Genomic DNA, 20,627 nt, shown 5'->3' with positions numbered 1-20,627 from the left:
GGGAACAGGGGGTTGCTTTGGTCAAGATTTTTATCAAGTTACTTGCTTAATTGCTCAAAACACAAATGAATGCATGTTCACCCCCAGGAAATTTTGCAAGAAGCTGTGGTCAGATTATCAAAGGACACAGTCAGTGTTTTATGGAATTCTTTAAAATCTGAAGCGTATTGTTCAGAACACACGTGGGAGGCTTGTTGTTCTTGGTAGCTGCTATGGAGTCAGCCAACTCATGGTGAGCCCATGCACAACATGATTGGATCATTGTGATCCACAGGATTTTCATTGGCTGATTTTCAGAAGTAGATTCTCAGGCCTTTCTTCCTGGTCTTATTCTGGAAGGTCCACTGAAACTTGTTCAGTATCGCAGCAACATACAAGCCTCCACGGGCAGATGGCTGGTGGCTACGCATGAGAGGTGCACTGGCAGGGAATTGAGCCTGGATCTTCTACATGAAAGGCGAGAACTCTGCCTCTGCACCATCAATGCCCTCACACGGAAGGCAGCTGTGGTGAAATGAAAAGAATGGGGCTGCTGAAAACAGATTCCCAATCTTAGTCTTAAAAATTTTTTTTTTCAGCCCACCCAACAAAGGTTGGTTGTCTGGAAATCTTTAATGAACTTTGCCCGGCAACTTTAACAAGGGAGCCGGGTTTGCTTTCAGACTGCTACGGAGTTATTTGTACAGCTTTCCCCTCTCATCAGTCCTAAAAAAGGAACCAAGGTTCAAATCCTACCCCTATTGCTTACTAGTAACGCTGCCTTCAAGAAACGTACCCCTCCCGCCTCCACTTATGACTACATCCTATAAAGGTCATAAATGAGATCCTACAAAAAGACTTTTCAAAATCGGGTTATAAAGTTCAATAGGAGCAAATTTCTTGCTGGATTTCAGTTTTATTCCATTCTAGTTGTAGTTCTGGAGGAGTTATTCCTGAGGTATTAAAGTGCCTCCTCAGGCACTTTAAGGTAGAAGCAGGTTCATGAGGAAAGAGTAAGCAAAAAAAAAAAAAAAAAAACCCTATAAATACATTTTAAAACTCTAAGATTTCCACCTGACCTTTTTTTTTAATTAACTTTTTTTGAGCTTCAAGTGAACGTTTACAAATCAAGTCAGACTGTCACATATAAGTTTATATACACCTTACTCCGTCCGTACTCCCACTTGCTCTCCCCCTAATGAGTCAGCCTTTCCAGTCTCTCCTTTCGTGACAATTTTGCCAGCTTCCAACTCTCTCTATCCTCCCATCCCCCCTCCAGACAGGAGATGCCAACACAGTCTCAAGTGACCACTTGATATAATTAGCTCACTCTTCATCAGCAACTCTCACCTACCCACTGTCCAGTCCCTTTCATGTCTGATGAGTTGTCTTCGGGAATGGTTCCTGTCCTGGGCCAACAGAAGGTTTGGGGACCATGACAGCCGGGATTCCTCTAGTCTCAGTCAGACCATTAAGTATGGTCTTTTTATGCGAATTTGGGGTCTGCATCCCACTGATCTCCTGCTCCCTCAGGGGTTCTCTGTTGCGCTCCCTGTCAGGGCAGTCCTGACCTTTTTTTAAGCTTTAGACAAATGAGTGAACTTTTACTGTTATTCTATTCCTAGAATATTCCTACTCCTAGTGCTTCTTCTTCTTCTAAAAATTACCCAAAAAGCAAAGACCAAGAATCCCTCAGGTATCTGCCTTGTGAAATTGGTGTTTTAGCAAGTCTGTCTTCTAACACGCTGTTTTGAGGCCATTCTCTCACCCAACACGTCCACTCACTTGTGGTCCTTGATTCATCTGCCCTGTATCCGTAGTTTTCATTTCCACTTTTTATCTTTGTCTCCATCATTTCTTTGTTTGTTTTCACATTTGCAGATTTCCTGGAAGTAGACCATTTTAAGAGGTAACGTGTTAATCAGCAATGGATATTTGGTTCACATTGCTATGCTCAGAGCATCCTGACACATAGAACTTATGACAAGTCCACAGCTGGCTCACTGGCTTCTTAGGAGTTGGTGAACATCAGAATGGAAACTCCCAGCCATCAATTGCACTCCCATTGTGGAGACAGAAGGAAGTTTCTCAGGGTAGGTCCATGGACTCCAACAAGCAAATAAAACAGGGGTTGGCAAATTATGACCCAGAATCCAAATCCAGCCCACTGCCTGTTTTTGTAAATGAAGTTTTAATGGAGCACAGCCACACCTACCTGCTTTCATAATGTTGATGCTGCCTCCATGTTACAACAGCAACGCTGAATTGTTTTAAGAGAGACCATATGGTTGGTGAACACCAAAAATATTTACCATCTGGCCCTCTATAGAAAAAACTGTGCTAACCCCTGAAATAAAGCAAAAACACAGTACAGCTTCCTAGGGGAAGGAATTTGACAATGGATAGACGAAGAATTAGAAATATTCATACTCAACCTCTAAGAATTTATTCTAGGAAAGTAATGGAGGATATGTGCAAAGATTTACTTGAAAGGCTGTCAATTCATAAGTTATGTATTATTTATTATTGCAAACAACCCACGTGTCCAACAATTAAAAAAATAGTTGCCCCTGAGTTGATTCCAACTCAGGGCAACTCCGTATATCAGAGTAGAACTGTGCTCCCTAAGGTTTTGAAGACTGTGCTCTTTCAGAAGGAGATCTCCCGGCCTGTCTTCCAAGGCACTTCTGGGTGGATTAGAACTGCCAACCTTTCTGTTAGTAGCCAAGCACTTAACCCTTTGCACCACTCAGGGATTCCATGTCTAACAATAAGGTATTGGTAAAATAAAACTATGATACAACTCTAAGATGGAATATCATACCACCTATTTATCAAAGCTGGTGGAAATCTAAACTAGTACACCTACTTTGGAAAACCGTGTAGCAGTATCACCTAAAGTTAAACGTGCCTACCCTATGTCCCAGCCTTCCCTACTAGACAAATGGCCAGCAGAATACCGAATAGGAATGAGTACACATGTTCACCAAAAGACATGTGTTAGAAGCAGCAGTATTTGTAATGGCCCCAACCTGAACACTATCCAAGTGTCCATTGTCAGTAAAATGGATACATGCCAGTATATGCCAAGAATATAATAACATATATAACCAGAATATAAACAGTCTACATCTACACTCAATGATCTGGATAAATTTTCAGTTGAAAGCTCAAGACAGACAGGAAGGAGTACCTACTAAATGATTCTATTTATATAAAGTTGTTATAAAACTAATCTGTGGGGATATGGGGACAGATGTCAGAAGAACATCTACCTTTGGGGAGGAGGGGGTAGGTAGTGATTTGATGAGGGCCTGAAGGGGGCTTTTGGAGTGCTAGTGATGTTCTTGTTCTTGACTTAGACATTCGATGCCCAGGCACAGGTGCTTTGTGAAAATTAATCAGGCTACACACTTATGATTTGTAGACTTTTCTGTATTTATGTTAAAAAAAAAAAAAGCGTTGTCGAGTTGATTCCAACTCATAATGACCCTGTAGGACAGAGTAGAACTACTCCACAGGGTTTCCAAGGAGCAGCTGGTAGATTCGAACTGCCAAACTTTTGGTGGGCAACTGAGATCTTAACCACTGCGCCACCAAGGCTCTGTATTTGTTACACTTCAATAAAAATTTTTATTTAATAAAATGTTGTAGGCAAATATTAGTTAACAGAAAATACAAGTGTCACTTCAGAAGTGTCAAGTGAAAAGAGCAGTCTATAAAATAATGTATACATGACCCAAATTTTACAAAATGCATACGTGTGCGTGCGTAGGTATATAAATGTGAACATACGTACATATAATAATAATTACTTCCGGGCAATAGAATGATAGGTGATTTTAAAACTATTCCTTAACTTTTTTTTTAATTTTCCATACAATAAACATTTATTGATTCTATAAGAAAATATAAGTGTTATTTCAACGCAAAGGATATCTGTAAGAAGATGAAGTTAGCACTGTGAGTGCAGTGAAGGACAGGGCAGGTGGGAAGTGGTCACCCAGTAAGCCACCCTTGTCTTACCTCCTTGGAGCCTAATGCACTACTCTCTGGTCTAAATGCTAGGGCTAGACATGGAGTAGGGCCCAGGCCCTAGAGCAGAGCTGCCCAGATACCTTCTGATCCTTCCACTTTCTGGATGGGAGCTACGGGGCAAGTTTTTTAACCTCTCTGTGCCTCTCAGTTTCCCCATCTATGAAATGCAAGAATAGCCTCATAAAATCATTGTGAAAATTAAATAAGATAAAAACATCTATAAATCTAAGAAAACGCTGTGAAGCAGTTCTACTCTATAACACATGGGGTGGCCAACTCGATGGCAGCTAGCAACAGCAACAACAGTAATATATTATTATTACTCTCCACCCACAATCCTGTTGATCATTGCATTGTGAGATCACCTCTGACCCCAGAAAACAGAAGTGGAAGACAATGGCTCAGTCAAGAATGGTGAACCCAAGGATCAGGCTGGGATCTTGCCAGTGACAGCAGTCAAAAGAAACCCCAGAATAATTAACAGGGTCAGATTTCTCTTGCCCTAGTCTGGTCCCAAACGAAGTGTGTTTTTAGATTGCTTGGTTTTGCCACTGCATGGTGGTGTCCTCAGAAGGCATCATTAGCAGGAAGTCACCGAGCTCAGAAGGAAATGAATAGTGTCTGCCACATGACGGCCACACATAATCATTCACAAAGTATTTTAAAACCCCAATCTTTAAACAGATCTAATGAAATACTGACATTTCAATTGCATATGATTGTACGCCCTTGACTTAGTTACCTTCAAAGTCCTTGCAGCTACTTCTGGATGGTGGTGGGAATGACAGGAATTTTTTCAGTTCCCAGCTTGGCTGTCCAAGCAGTGACACTATCTAATGGGTCAGCCTGGTGCCTTCCAGGCAACCAGTTAGTTTCACTCTTTTCCACTGCCCCAGAAATTCCAACAGGATCTCTGCCTGGTTCTTTTAACATCCTTGAAAGAGTACTTGAGTTCCTAGCCTTAACTCACAGCAAGAACAGCAGTCAGGGTGCACCATGCCCTCTTGTGGAATGAGTTGCAAATGCTAGACAAACCAAAATACCAAACCCATTGCCATAAAGTCGGTTCCAACTCATAGAGACCATTTAGGACAGAGTAGAACTGCCCCATAGGATTTCCAAGGAAATAGTGGAGCCCTGGTGGCACAGTGGTTAAGAGCTTGACTGCTAACCAAAAGGTCAGCAGTTCAAATCCACCAGTTGCTCCTTGGAAACCCTATGGGGCAGTTCTACTCTGTCCTATAAGGGCCCTATGAGTCGGAATCTCAATGGCAACAGGTTTTTTCAGGGTTTTAATCTTTATGGAAGCAAACTGCTTCCCTCAGAACCGCTGGTGGGTTCCAACCACGGACCTTTCAGTTAGCGGCCTGGCACTTAACCACTGCGCCACCAGAGCTAATCGGACACATTTTACTAAGCGAGCACAGGGCAAGTCAAACAGAGGCACTAGCAACTCCCCTAGTTTATTCTACCAATTACTTCTGTCCCAAGAGTTTGTGATTGGCATACACATTTTTCAGTCTTTTCCATTTTCAGTACTTAATTTTCAGAAACCTAAATCCTAGGGTCTCTGGGTTTGTTTTGTGTGTGTGTGTGTGTTTTCAGAAAATTGATGCAATTTCAAACTTACCTTATTTCACTTTGATAACTAGATTCTGAAAAAGAACAAAATCGCATTAGTAAATTCAGGATAATTATTCTGAAAATAAACGTATTGATGACTTTTATCAAACCCCTGATTTTTAGAGACCCCACATTAGTGACTACTTGTAAGCCAACGGGCATTATTCTGTTCCCCCAACCCAAGTTATCAAATGGCTTCCAAGCATAAGGATCTTGGAATTCATCACTGATTATCAGTAAAATAAATAAGCCCTAAAAAAAAAAAAAAAAATGCCGGTGCCATCGAGTCGATTCCAACTCATAGCGACCCTATAGGACAGAGTAGAACTGCCCCATAGAGTTTCGAAGGAGCACCTGGCAGATTTGAACTGCCTATCCTCTGGTTCGCAGCCGTAGCACTTAACCACTACACCACCAGGGTTTCCAAATAAGCCCTGGGCACCAGAAATGTAGTAGGTATCCGATAAGTACTTAGTGAATGTTGATTTGGAAGAGCATAAAGACACCATTCACCCCAGGACAGCTGTTCTGTGTTAACAATCCCCACAGACATTCACTCAGTATCTACCGTATGCCAGCACCACACCGGCCACAGCTGTACAATGTATTCTCTCATGTGATCACTACAACACCCCAAGAGTTAGGGTTAGTGTTGCCACATTTTTAACCAATGAGTAATGATACAATACTGTATTTAATTCTAAGAATTAAAAATACCATATTTTTTGAATTCTAAGGTACATTTTTAGCCAATATGTGCCAATGGTTTCAACCCACAGAGTTACGTTCCCTACCACCACCAAAGAAAATGCTGTCATTAAATTGATTGTGTCCCTTGGTGGTGCGAATTGGTTAACAACATGCTCAGCTGCTAACCAAAAGGTTGGTGGTTCGAATCCACCCAGAGGTGCCTCAGGAGAAAGGCCTGGTGATCGATTTCCAAAAAATTATTCATTGAAAACCCAATGGAGCACAGTTTACTTTGACACACATGGGGCCACCATGAGTTAGTGTTGACTTGACACCAACTGGTTTGGTTTGATTTTAATCAACAGGCAGGAGGAGATTGAGAATTTCAAGATGGAAAAGTGTAGAGGTGTGATCCAGTCCTGGGCCGCCCCACTCCAAAGCCAGTGTTCGCTACCACTGTGCTTTCCTGGCTAGGCTTTCTGGTCTATCAAACTTTACTGAGCTCTAAAAAAAAAAAAAAAACACTCATTTTCCAAATTTAGATAATGTTCTCGCTTAAGTTCAGACCTAATGATATCTGTCAACTCATACCCCAAACTGAACCTCAGAAACAATCCTACTGGAATTGAAGGAGAGATAGTTTGGTCTCCCTCCACAGCCTCCACTAAAAAAAAAATAACAGTTGCCACTGAGTGGATTCCAACTTAACGGCAACCCCGTGTGTGTTCGGAGTAGAACCGTGCTCTACAGGGTTTTCAGTGGTGATTTTTCGGAAGCAGATCACTAGGTCTTTCTTCTAACGTGTCTCTGAGTGGATTGGAACCTCCAACCTTTCAGTTACCAGCTGAGCACACTAACTGTTTGCACCACCCCGGAACATGGGCTCCACTAGAAGGATGCTCCTTGCACTCCCATCAGTGGGAGACTGGAGGAGACCAGCTCCCAATCCCTCTTGGCTCTCCAATGTGACAATCCAAGGTCTCTAGGCCAAGCTGAGTGGGGCCCACAGCTATTCCCAGTCAGCCCTGGATTCTCCGGCATCAGCAAATCAGAGCTCAGAATGTACTTTTGGAAGCATATAATGGCTAACTTTTTTAAATGTGTAAATGTTTAATATTAATACTAGACAATAAAAATTAATAATATTGAATCTATTTCATAGAATATATATTAATATAATGATAAATAATTAATATTTATTTTTAAATGTTGAAACCCAGAGCATTATCAGACCCTTGCCATTTATGTTAAGGTGTAGTCTAGTTTTCATAGTGAATTATACCTGGTGGGATGGGGCAAGATTGTAAATAGGCCTTCACAAGTCTGTTCATAGCCCTGCCTGGGCTTGCTACAGACAAGGGTAAAGGAAATAGCTCACTCTTACATGGGCATTTTATCTCAAAGTTAATTGAAGGGTAAAACCTAGGATATAAACTTTTACATATATTAATTTATACAATTTCCACACACACAAAAAAAAATCTATAGTTTTTATTCCCACTTTGTAAATAAGGAACTAAGAATTAGGGGGTCGTCTTTCCACACACCCTACATGGGCCCCAACTATCACTAACCTTACTAGGTTATTATGAAATAGACAACAGCCTACAAGAAGCAGAAAGTCCAAGTGATATTCTGCAACAACTCCACAATCGTTAAGGTTCAAAATAATTATCTGAAGGTATGAAACAATTCACAGTGACGTCTAAACGAGAAATTAAGTTACACTCAATAGTTTTCATTTGAAGTCCAGTGTGTTTTATCTGAGCCATCAATCTGCAGCATAGAAGGTAAATCCCAGGTAAAAACAAATTCCCATCTAACCTGGACCAACAAGAGTTTACTATTTTTTCAATTTCTAGTGCCCAGATACAAAGTCATATCACTGTATCAACTCTCCAAACCCAAAACAAGTCCGTGGAGGCATTAAGACTGGATCATGAGCCTAGTTAAGGCAGGACCAAGTGTTTTACATGGAATATCTCATTAAGACAGGTATTCCTTGTAAGAGAGTTAGCACTGTGCCTGGCACCAAAACAAACAAAAAAAAATTATCAAATAACAGTATGATAGTTTGTGTTGACAAAAGAAAAGATGCAATTAAACTCACAGGTAGCCTAATATCAAAATTCTGATCTTAAGAAAAACAGTTGAACTGTTCCAAATACTCAGATAGGAGTAGGTGAAGGTTTTATGACAGAAGAAGACAGACAGGCACATACATTCAACACTCAGAAAGACCTGAGCTGCCCACGTAACACAGCATCCTTTGGCCTTCGGAGTCACTAACTACCCAACTATACATTGAATCCACCTCAGTGTTGAGCCCGACCCCTGAACAAGGCCCTTACCTTGATATATCTTGGAGTATCTCAGAAGATCTCATTCAGAAGAAATTTGGAATTATTTTTATTTTATTTTATTTATCAATAAAAGACTATCTTTTCTTCTACCACATCAACATTCATCTATAAAGAGAGATTTGGAATTCCACAAACTAGAAAACAACCTTTAGTGTGCTCAGATAGGTGGATATTATTCTAGAAAAGCTGTAGCATCTATATCATACATTACGACAGCCATAAATCCTGCCAAATAAGCCTAAAAACCAAATAATCAGTGTCTTTGATGAGAAAGGTACCATGTTACTGCCTTCTCAAAAGTGTAAACAGCTCAGATTCCTGGGAGTATAACAAGTTCACAGCAGACCCCAAATGAATGACTTCCTTGAGAAAGTCTTTTCTTTTTGCATATTTCCTTTGAAGGGCTTGGAAAGCTAATGTATCTTTAGAAAGAGCTCATGAGCTGATGAACTTCAACTGCTCATACCAAAAGTCTAAAAATAGATACAAACCTATATGAACAAAAATATTACCTTTTTTCTCTCTCCTGGAGACACAGCAGCAGAATATTATAATCAGAACAATTATCAGGATCAAAAGCAATGAAAATAATACAGCAAGGAGAATTATTGCCCAGGTAGGCAATGATGTGCCTGGTTTATCAGTATTGCCTATAAGATTGAGAGGAGAAAAAAATATTTTAGTGATGCTTGTTACTGTCTATCCTTTGTAATCACTTGTTCTGCCACATTATAAATTATGTATTCAAATAACTACCCGGCCTATGTGGTAAGGTGTTACATGCCAGCTTCCCTTCAATTCATTTAATTATTCAATACTCTAGAGTCTCATTCACTACAATACTTATTACCACCAATAAATAACTGCTTAGGAATACAATCGTTTTCGAATATTAGTTGGTTAATGTCTCTAACATTCCTGAAAGGTAGATAAAGCGGAATTTCAGCTTTCTGCCATTGGAGTTGTGATTAACATACTCATACATCTTTTATTCAGTCTAGAAATATTTACTGAACACCTGCTGCTGGACTGTGGGGACAGTGGTGGCTCAGTGGTAGAATTCTTGCCTTCCATGCAGGAGACCAGGGTTCAATTCTCTGCCAAGGCACCTGAAGAGCAGCCACCACCCATTTGTCAGTGGAGGTTTGAGTACTGATATCATGCTGAACAGGTTTCAATGGAGCTTCCAAACTAAGACAGACAAGGAAGAAAGGCCTGGTGATCTACTTCCAAAAATCAGCCAGTGAAAACCCTATAGATCACAGTGGTTTGATCTGCAACCAATCATGGGGATGACACAAGACCAGGCAGTGTTTCAGTCCATTGGGCATGGGTCACCATGAGTCAGGTGCTGGCTCGACAGCAGCCAACAACAAACTACTGGACAAGAATGGAAGAAAGGCATTTGCTTCTCATTTTCATGTTGCCAACCCTCAAAATTCTAATTGTTGTTGCTGTCTGCCAGCATGTTGAATCCAACTCACAGTGACCTTGTAAGACAGAGTCAAAATGCTCCACAGGGTTTCCTAAGCTGAAATCTTTATGGAAGCAGATTGCCAGGTCTTTTCTCCAGCGGAGCAGCTGGTGAGTTTAAATCGGACCTTTCGTTTAGCAGTTGAGGGCTTAACCATTGCACCACCAGGCCTCCTTCGAGACTCTAGAGCACCAAGAAAATCAGGACAAATGGAAGAAGACCTACTTCTAAAAACAACGAGCACAAGGTCTTCACTCCAGCCACACCCAAGCCCCACCCACTGGATCCATTTCTCAAACAGTAACTGCTTTTCCCATAGCTCCTCACAATCTACCTTCCTTAGTGTCTACATTTCCCTCTTGTTTTATACAGGTGTCTTAGACTTGAAAAAGAGGAGGGCTAAGAGGCAGAGCACACATGAAATCAAAGCGGGGAGAAAGGAGGGAAAGAGAGAAATAGTCTATTTTGATATTTTACACCCATGTCATAGCCAGAGATGTTCAATACTATGTGGGTATCTGAATTCAGATTTAATTAAAAATCTAAATTTTAATTAAAATTACACGAAATTAATGATTCAATACCCTAGTCACACTAGCCACATTTCAGTGCTCAATTGCCACAAGTATAGGACATTTCCATTATCGCAGAAAGTCCTGTGGGACATATATGTCGATGGCTTATAGAAATTGCACTAATGTAAAAAAAAAAAAAAAAAAATTTAAAAAACTCCATTGCTATCAAGACAATTCCAACTCATGACAACCCCATCTATGTAGAGTAGAATTGCACTCTGCAGGGTTTTCAAGGATGTACCCTTTCAGAAGCAGATCACTAGACCTCTTCAAAGTATCTCTGAGTGGGTTTGAACCGCCAACCTTTTAGTTACTAGTCAAGCACTTAACTGTCTGCACCACCCATGGACTCTTTTTTTTTAAATAATTTTTATTGTGCTTTAAGTTTACAAATCAAGTCAGTCTCTCACACAAAAACCCATATACACCTTGCTACACGCTCCCAATTACTCTCCCCCTAATGAGACAGTCTGCTCTCTCCCTCCACTCTCTCTTTTCGTGTCCTTTTTGCCAGCTTCTAACCCCCTCCACTCTCTCATCTCCCCTCCAGGCAGGAGATGCCAACATAGTCTCAAGTGTCCACCTGATCCAAGAAGCTCACTCCTCACCAGCATCCCTCTCCAGCCCATTGTCCAGCCCAATCCATGTCTGAAGGGTTGGCTTTGGGAATGGTTCCTGTCCTGAGCCAATAGAAGGTCTGGGGGCCATGACCACCGGGGTCCTTCCAGTCTCAGTCAGACCATTAAGTCTGGTCTTATGAGAATTTGGGGTCTGCATCCCACTGCTCTCCTGCTCCCTCAGGGGTTCTCTGTTGTGTTCCCTGTCAGGGCAGTCATTGGTTGTAGCTGGGCACCATCTAGTTCTTCTGGTCTCAGGACGACACAGTCGCTGGTTCATGTGGCCCTTTCTGCCTCTTGGGCTCGTAATCACCTTGTGTCCTTGGTGTTCTTCATTCTCCTTTGATCCAGGTAGGCTGAAACCAATTGATGCATCTTAGATGGCTACTTGCTAGAGTTTAAGACCCCAGACACCACTCTTCAAAGTGGGATGCAAAATGTTTTGTTGATAGATTTTATTATGCCAATTGACTTAGATGTCCCCTGAAACCATGGTCCCCAGACCCCTGCCCCTGCTACGCTGGCCTTCGAAGCATTCAGTTTATTCAGGACCCATGGACTCTTTGATATCCCAAAAATAGCCCTTATCCGACATTTTACTTCTTCCTATTGAACCAGTTGGAGCCCTGGTGACACAGTAGTTAAGAGCTCAGCTGCTACCCAGAAGATCGGCAGTTCAAATCCACCAGCCGCTCCTTGGAAACCCCATGGGGCAGTTTTACTCCGTTCTAGAGGGTTGCTATGAGTCAGAATCAACTCGATGGCAACAGATTTGGTTTTGGGTTCATTGAACCAGTTGAAATTACACCACAAACATTTATGCTAATGTGTTTAAATGTGAGTTGCTATTCAAAAAAACTCTGCTGCTCAACCCTGAGTGCTTGGATACTGTCTCTTTGTATGTGCACGCTATTTTATTAGATACTAATCATTAGAAAATATTAAAACAATAGACTTCCTATGAACAAAAATACGATTTGCTTTTAAATCAACAGCCATCTAGCACTTTGGAACTAGAAGTTAGCGTTGAAAAGCAATTCTTGGATGTTCTTTAGAGTTTTCCTCAAAAATTGACCTTTCAATTGTAGTTGATGCACTATGCCTACAACAAATTTAAATGCTCAGAAAAAAATTGTAGGAATGGTTAGAGATGATCACTAACGATCTGGTGTCTACAATCGTCAACCACCTGGATGCTGACTCGTGGTTAAGCGAGGACCCAACTGCAGAATAATCCACTGACTTGTCTAAAAGGAAGTGCTAAAATGCAGAGAATTCTGTGCTTTGAAGAATCATGTAATGTACAGAGATATTGGTCTTCTGCCCTTCACGCAAAGCTTCTTGGCATTACTTGCAATGATTTTTAAAATTTCCTCCTAAGGCATTAAGGAAAACTAAGTAATTTTGGTAGTTTTTTTTTTTTAACATCTCATACCCATTACCATCTCAAGTGTCTCTGAAAATGACTACTATTGTTTTCATTTTTTTATGTACCTGCTACTGCTGAAACTAGACTTATTCTCCTTAAGGCTACAGACTGTGTCTTAGTCTTCTTGTACCCCAAGTGCCTAGCACCTTGAATGGGTGGATGGATAGATAGATGCATGGATGGATGGATGCATAGATGGGTGGATGACGGACAGATGGATGGACAGACGGATGGACAGATGGATAGATGGATGAGTGGAGGGATTCATGGACAGATGAGTGGAGGGATGGACAGATGGATGGATGAGTGGATGGGTGGATGAGAGGATGAGTGGAGGGCCGGATGGATGATAGATGGATTGATGGATGGATAGACGGATGGATGGACAGATGAAGAGTCTGAGTTCCCTTCCAACTCTACATGGAGAAAACATCTACACCAGTCAACTACAACTAAGCTAGGCCTAAGACTCACCTTCCTTCCCATGTTAAGATGCCCCGAATAGTTGCAGCGTTGTAGAAAAGTCAGAACTACTTTCCCAATGCCATCCATCTCCAGGTCACCCACCATTTCTTTCTAAGACGGGCTAGGACAGATAGAGACAGGAAAATGGTTCCCAAAAGAAAGGTGAAGAGCAAAGAGGACAGGATCATACCCTTCCCATGTCACTTGCCCCCCAGCCCTAAAGAATTGAAGCTCTCAAACAAGACAATCTCTTCGCAATGGGAATAATACACCTTATTCCTTTGCACCACAGAGCAGGTTTACTAACACTAGCGCTCCCAAGTGTCACCTGGAATACATGCTGCACATGCAAACACAGGGTCCTTCTTCACTGGAATAGCACCCCCAGGAGACTCTGCTGCAGGTGTTGGTGACGCACACTTTAAGGATCCCTAATGTGCAGCTAAAACACGACCCAAGCAATGCCCCACATTACAGATGCTCCCATACCCCTCCCACCGCAGATGTGATAATAAAAGTATTATGGCCCGAACTGCATGTAAAATATTCACTATCCAGATGTAAAAACTGGCCCGTCATCGGGAAGCTTTGTGACTGAGAGAGCTGTGGGCTTTGTGTCCACGGAACCGGTCAAATCCCACGGACACCGTTTACTTGCTGCGTTACCTTTGGCCTCCAGCTTGCTTACTGGTAACAATTCTTGCCTCCCCATCCACCCCACCCCTGGGCTGTTCAGGGACTCAGGAGAGTGTGTCAAAGTGCTGAGAGCCCTAAGCTACAACGCCTATGTTGGAGATTTCTGCGGTCATCCTCAATTCAGTGTGGTGAACTCTTTTACAAACTAAAGTTTGCAAATATTAGTTTTCATAATCAGGGAGCCAGCAGAGGTTAAACATAAGGGTTGCCCTCAAATTTAAGAGATAAGCTTGAAATTCTTACTGGTCTAAGACAACATGCTCGTTTGACCTACTCAGATAGATACTCCCTATCAGTGGCCTTTTCTTCCTCTGCTTGAGAAAGCAATTAGCACGCCAACCCCCTGCCAACCAAGTCTTAACCCAACAACCTTTCCTCTGCTCTGATACAGAGACAGCACACTTTGTCCTCAGGGAGTGCCTGTTTAAAGGAAGGGAGGGCCCCCTTGCAGGGTTGGAAACTGAATCAAGAAAGGGATTAGGTAATAGAGGGGTCTCACCGCCTCTCTTGTTCCTTATGCAGACACCAACTTTAGGGAAGAAATACGGCTCTCACCTAAAACTCCCTGTTCTGGCTGTACCAAAAATTGGTGTCAGGTAGCCCATCCTTTGCTCTTTCACTTCCTATTTGCTGTGACCCCGCGATGCATGCACCAGGAGAAGGCATGAAATGGTACTGAAGACACACGGGTGACACTTTCTTCCTTTAATGGTAATTTTTAATTTAACACATACTGCACACACAAACACACATAAACAAACCCATTGCTGTCACGTCAATTCTGACTCACGGCAACCCCATGTGTTACAGAGTAGAACTCCTCCATAGAGTTTTCTTGGCTATAATTTTTATAGAATTAGATCACCAGGCCATTCTTCCATGTAGCTATTGGGTGGGTTTGAGCTGCCAACCTTTAGGTTCGCAGTCAAGCACAAATCAGCTACACCACCCAGGGACCTCCAAAACATATACAAAACATAGATAGTTTGGTTTAATATGAGACTAATTTTTTAAGTGAGTATATTCACATAGATTTAAGAAAAATAAATAACAGTCATACAGCAATACATCAGAAATTGTGACGTTGAACAGAAAACACAGAACCTCGTTCAGAATGCTTCAGTCAATAACCTAACCCCTTCGTTGTGTGGATAAGCTACTCAGGGCGATAAGATAAAAAAAAATTGTTCAAGGAAACCCCAGCTCTTCTGATTCATGTTTTCCCATTCTGCCATGTTCGGAAATCGTCGTCCTGGGGAAGATACAATCCAGATCTTCTAAGAAATTAATATATTTTCAGAGAGTCCAAAGGTAGCCACCAACTTGTTCCCTAGTGGAAGGTACAGGTGTGTGTCATTCAAGGTGAATAGCAAATTGCTAGAGAGGAGGAGGATACTATACCATGAGTAAGCCACAAACAGTGACTAAGGAAGTTCAACACCATTTGCCTTCCTCCCTATGTTCCTTCACAAAACTGTATGCACATTAGGACTGCATTACTGAATTGACTCTGTGACTTTAATCTCAGCCTCGAAACTGTCCTTTTCCCATCTATGAAGAAAAGGAAAATAGTATTCCCACGTGCTCTCAAACGGATGCCTAGAGTTTTAAAGGCTGCATAGAATTTCTTGAAAACAGCTATATTAATACAAAATGCCACCACCAACATGTGCAAACCGTGTTCCTGGGCCAGCTAGAGGGAATGAAGGGGATCTCTGGATCAATAAACTAAATGCTGATAGTTGCTCGCTCTTCTACGGTATGTACTCTGGGTCAGAGGCTCCCTGAAGTGCTTTAGGAGTTTTATACCACTTACTTCTCACACCAGTAGCAGCCCCATAAATTAAAAAAGAAAAAAAAAAATTAGGTGTGAGAAAACTGAGGCACAGAGAGGTTAAGTCATTTGCCCAAAGTCACACAGCTGGTGAGCAGGCAAGCTGGGATCTGAACCTAGGCTATCTGGTACCCAAGCCTATGTGGATAGTAGCACAAGATGAAGCTGGATTAGGAGGCAAATCCTTTGGGTTTTTTAGCCTAAAAGCCCCCAATCTCAGCCCCGTTAAGATAATGTAGACTGTTATTTTAAAAAAGCCAATTCCTGCAGCCACTCTGGAAGACAAGTTTGGTGGTCTCTCAAAAAGCTAAACATAGAACTACCATATGACCCAGGAATTCCATTCCTAGGTACATACTGAAAAAACAGGGACTCAAACGAATGCTTGTACACCAATGTTCACTGCAGTATCATGCATAGTAGCCAAAAGGGGGAAACAACCCAAGTGCCCATCAAGAGATGAACGGAAAAACCAAATGTGATAATCCATACAATGCAATATTATTCACCCATAAAGAGAAATGAAGTCCTAATGCGTGCAACCACTTGGTAGAAGCTTGAAAACATCCTGCTAAGTGAAATAAGTCAGTCACAAGAGGACAAGTATTGTAAGATCCCACTTACAGGAAATATCTAGAATAGGCAAGTGTGTAAAGACCAAAGTAGATTAGTGGTTACCTGCTGCTGGGGAGAGGTGGGAGAAGTTATTGCCTAATGGGTACAGAGTTTCTATTCGGGGTGGTGGAACAATTTTGGAAATAGATAACAGTGATGGTTATACAACATAAGGAATGCAATTGATGTCCTTGAAGTGTACACTTAAAAATGGTTAAGAGGACAAATTTTGTTATATATATTTTACCACGATAAAAAAAAAAAAAATTTAAATGCCAATTTCCAGGTCCCACTCAGGCCAGTTAAATCAGGATCTCTGGGGTGAGGCATGTGTATACATGTTATATGTGTTAGGACTCCCCCGACGCCTCGGTCACACAGCCAGGAGAGAGCGTCACTGCTCTATTCTTCTTGCCCTTATTTTACAAGCAAACAATGGACCCCTGAAGGTCAGTGACTTGCCCCAACTCATACAATTAGTGCCAGAGCGAAGACCCAGGACGCATCACTCCCACCGCTTTTCTCTGCCCCCCAAAATCGTCACGTCACTAAATTAAGGTTATAAACTGCAATTGCTAGATTCTAGAAGGCGCTCATGTGACCTAAGGTTTCCAAACCAGTATTCTTCTTTCAGGGCCTTAAAGAGAACATCCCAGAAACGAAAACAAATTCCTTGCACTTTTAGGAAATGGGAGGCAGGACTGATGTTTATCAATCCCTGTGAAGGGACCTGAACATGGTACAGCCTCATTAACGCTCAGCTCTCTGCAAACCCAGCTGCGCTCCTCAAAGCCTTGTAGTCACCAGCTCCTCAACCGAGCACTGCTGGCCAAGGGCATAATGAGGTCTGCAGCTACTAAAAGTTGCATAAAACACACACCATGCAGCCAGCCACCAGCTGCTCTGGGTCTTGATGAATAATTTAGAAACAAATTACCCTTTTCCAAATGAGCCCAATAAAGTACAACTCATTGCTACGCACCCACGGCGCATTCCTCTCCAGAGCCCTCCCACTCCAGCTGCCGTAATTAAGCCTGCTCACTTCGCTACTCCTTGACTAAGAAGAATTCAGCGGAATTAAATCCGATCCAGGGAAAGCAAAGAAATAATTTGCAGGTGTGTTACTCTCTAGAATCCATTTCTATAGGGCACCAGCCTTCAGGTCAGGGCTCTTTGCTGCATAATTACTTGTTAGGATGGGGGTTTGAGCAGTCAATTTCATGCCATTTGGTGCTAATGCAATTTTTGCAAATCTTCCCTTTCAAAGCCTGGACTATATTTGATCATATCTAAGTAGCTTAAAGGCAAGCTGGGGTGGCTCCTTAGAGTAATGGCCGATTCCAGGCTGAGACAAAAAAATAAAACAGTTGCCATCGAGTCACTTCCAACTCCTAGTGACCCCACATGTTACAGATTAGAACTGAGATCCATAGGTTTTCTTGACTGTAATCTTTACGGAAGCAGGTCACCAAGCTTTTCTTCCACAGAGCGGCTGATTGAGTTTGAACCACCAACCTTTTGATTAGTGGTCGAGCACAAACTGTTTGCACCACCAGGGACCTCAGGCTGGGACAGGGAAAGTGAAGAGTGAGTCTGGAACATCTTATTGCACCAAGTGTTGAAAAACTAATGAGGATATATCAAAAGGACACAAGAGCCAACTTGAAGGGCTTCCCATTGGCCAGATCTAATGCCATCTAAGCGTCAAAACATTTAATGGCAGACACAGGTAATAATGCATTGAATAAAAATGAGTTCATACTGAAAATGAGTTCATAAGTGTTGATAGAGAGAGAGAAAAGAAGGAAGGAAAGGGAGCGGGGGGAAGAAAAGGAATAAAAGGAGCAGGAAGACCCTTCTTTACAGAAGTGTCAACTAATAAATATAAAAAGAATGAAAGATGCAGAAAATCACTTTTACAACCCATAGAAACAATTGATTCAGGCTATGACTTATCAATAGGTGCAAAAATTATTAGGTGAAAAACAGTTGGGAAAAAGGATATTCACCCAGCATCCATAGATTTTGTATTATTTATAAAGGCAAAAAAAAGTAGACCTTCACGATGGGGAAATCTGGGAACGACGACTTAACCGAATGACCAAGCTTAATGTTACCATGACAGAGCAAATTGGTCTCATGTGCCCACACAACATCACCTATGTCCTGCCATCAAAGGATGCTGGAAAAACTCAGACAACTCCTGACCTAGGGGCATTTTGCAAAAATGGCCTGAGCCCTTCAAAAATGTCTGTATCTGGAAAGACGAACGGAAGGAACCATTCTAGATTAAAGGATACTAAAGATGACAGCCAAATGCAATAAATGACCTTTGATTAAATGTTTTCTTAGGAAAGAAAAGATCTACAAAGGATATTCTTAGAACAAATGGGGAGATATGAATATGCACAGTATATTATATAATAGTATTGCAGAACGTTAAGTTTCCTGACTTCCAATTACATGGGGCTTATGTATAATGAATGGTCTTATTTTTATGATATATATGCTAAAGTATTTAGGAATAAAGTGTCATAATGTTCCCAACTAACTCTCAAACAGTAGAGAAAAAAAAAAAAAGCTGAAAGAGAGAAAGCAAATAGCCAAATGTTAACATTTGGTATATCCAAGTAAAAGTATCATGACTTATGGTGGCCTGTGCGTGTCACAGTAGAACTGTGCTCCACTGAGTTGTAGTGAGTGATTTTTTTGGAAGTAGATTGCCAGGCCTTTCTTCCAAGGCACCTCTGGGTAGACTAGAATCTCAAAGCTTGTGGCTAGTAGTTGAGAGCATTAACTATTTACACCACCAAGGGGCATATACGTGGGGTCACCATGAATCAGAACTGACTCAACAATAACTGATAACTGGTAGGTGAAGGTATATGGGTATTCACTGCTCTATTCTTGCAACTTTTATAAAGGTTTTTAATTATTCAAAATAATAGGCGGGAAAGAGAAAACTAGGTTTGAATTCTAGCTTTATCTTCACATATAGTCTTTGTATGGAATACTGTTGAATTTAATGAACTAAAAAAAACTAACCTTGACTTAAAACCAAAGGAACAAAAATTTCTGTATCATTTACTGCAAAAGCCTTGATAGCCACTGAAACCAAGTCTAAGCTTCTCTGGAGCAGCAAACCCATGGACCACTTCAGCAGCAGGTACACAAATGCCCATGAGAAATAAGCAGAAGAGGCAAAGGCTACCCCAACAAGTGGCTGGCTCTATTGTTCTTTATTACTCCAGAAAAAAGGGCCTCCCAGAACCTTCCAAATGAGAGAAAAAGAGGAGAGACCCTTGTAGTAGATTTTACTCCATTCAGTTTAGAAAAAAAATGGCTGAGTTGTTTTTCTTTTCAATAAATTTTGACTCTTGCAGTACCATTTGACTGTTTCCACTGACCCAAGACTAGCTGAGTTTTGGCCCATTTTTTAAAAAGAAACTTTACAGCAGGGATTGGCAAATAGGCAGTGCTAATCCCCTACTGTTTTTCCTGGCCTGAAGAGTTGCAAAAATGTTTACTTAGTTGCCAACATTTATGCAGTGCAACGGATCTTTTTTTTTTTTTTAAATAATTTTTATTGTGCTTTAAGTGAAAGTTTACAAATCAAGTCAGTCTGTCACATATAAGTTTATATACACCTTACTACATACTCCCACTTACTCTCCCACTAATGAGTCAGCCCGCTCCCTCCTTCCAGTCTCTCCTTTAGTGACAATTTTGCCAGTTTCTAACCCTCTCTACCCTCCTATCTCCTCTCCAGACAGGAGATGCCAACACAGTCTCAATTGTCCACCTGATACAAGTAGCTCACTCTTCATCAGCATCTCTCCCCTACCCCTTGTCCAGTCCCTTCCATGTCTGATGAGTTGTCTTCGGGAATGGTTCCTGTCCTGGGCCAACAGAAGGTTTGGGGACCATGACAGCCGGGATTCCTCTAGTCTCAGTCAGACCATTAAGTCTGGTCTTTTTATGAGAATTTGGGGTCTGCATTTTTTATCCCACTGATCTCCTGCTCCCTCAGGGGTTCTCTGTTGTGCTCCCTGTCAGGGCTGTCATCGGTTGTGGCCGGGCACCATCTAGTTCTTCTGGTCTCAGGATGATGTAAGTCTCTGGTTCATGTGGCCCTTTCTGTCTCTTGGGCTCAGAGTTATCGTGTGACCTTGGTGTTCTTCATTCTCCTTTCATCGAAGTGGGTTGAGACCAATTGATGCACCTTAGAT

The 20,627-nt window shown here is 41.7% G+C and overlaps 1 protein-coding gene across 3 annotated transcripts in view; it reads right to left on the bottom strand.

Moving 5' to 3' along the window:
* Nucleotides 1-20,627, bottom strand: part of IGSF5 (immunoglobulin superfamily member 5) — a 65,401-nt gene that overhangs the window by 11,304 nt on the left and 33,470 nt on the right. For 2 of the 3 annotated variants that reach the window (XM_049874898.1, XM_049874900.1), the window contains exons 5-7: nt 9,206-9,343; nt 5,648-5,672; nt 1,765-1,865 (exon numbers count right to left, since the gene is read on the bottom strand). In XM_049874898.1, coding sequence (XP_049730855.1) covers nt 1,765-1,865; nt 5,648-5,672; nt 9,206-9,343 — 264 coding nt within the window. The remainder of the gene's footprint in view (nt 1-1,764; nt 1,866-5,647; nt 5,673-9,205; nt 9,344-20,627) is intronic. The other variant, XM_049874901.1, reaches the window with a different exon arrangement.

Source organism: Elephas maximus, chromosome 2, assembly GCF_024166365.1.
Source record: "Elephas maximus indicus isolate mEleMax1 chromosome 2, mEleMax1 primary haplotype, whole genome shotgun sequence".
NCBI lineage: Eukaryota > Metazoa > Chordata > Mammalia > Proboscidea > Elephantidae > Elephas > Elephas maximus.
This window is presented reverse-complemented; position numbering and strand designations above follow the sequence as displayed.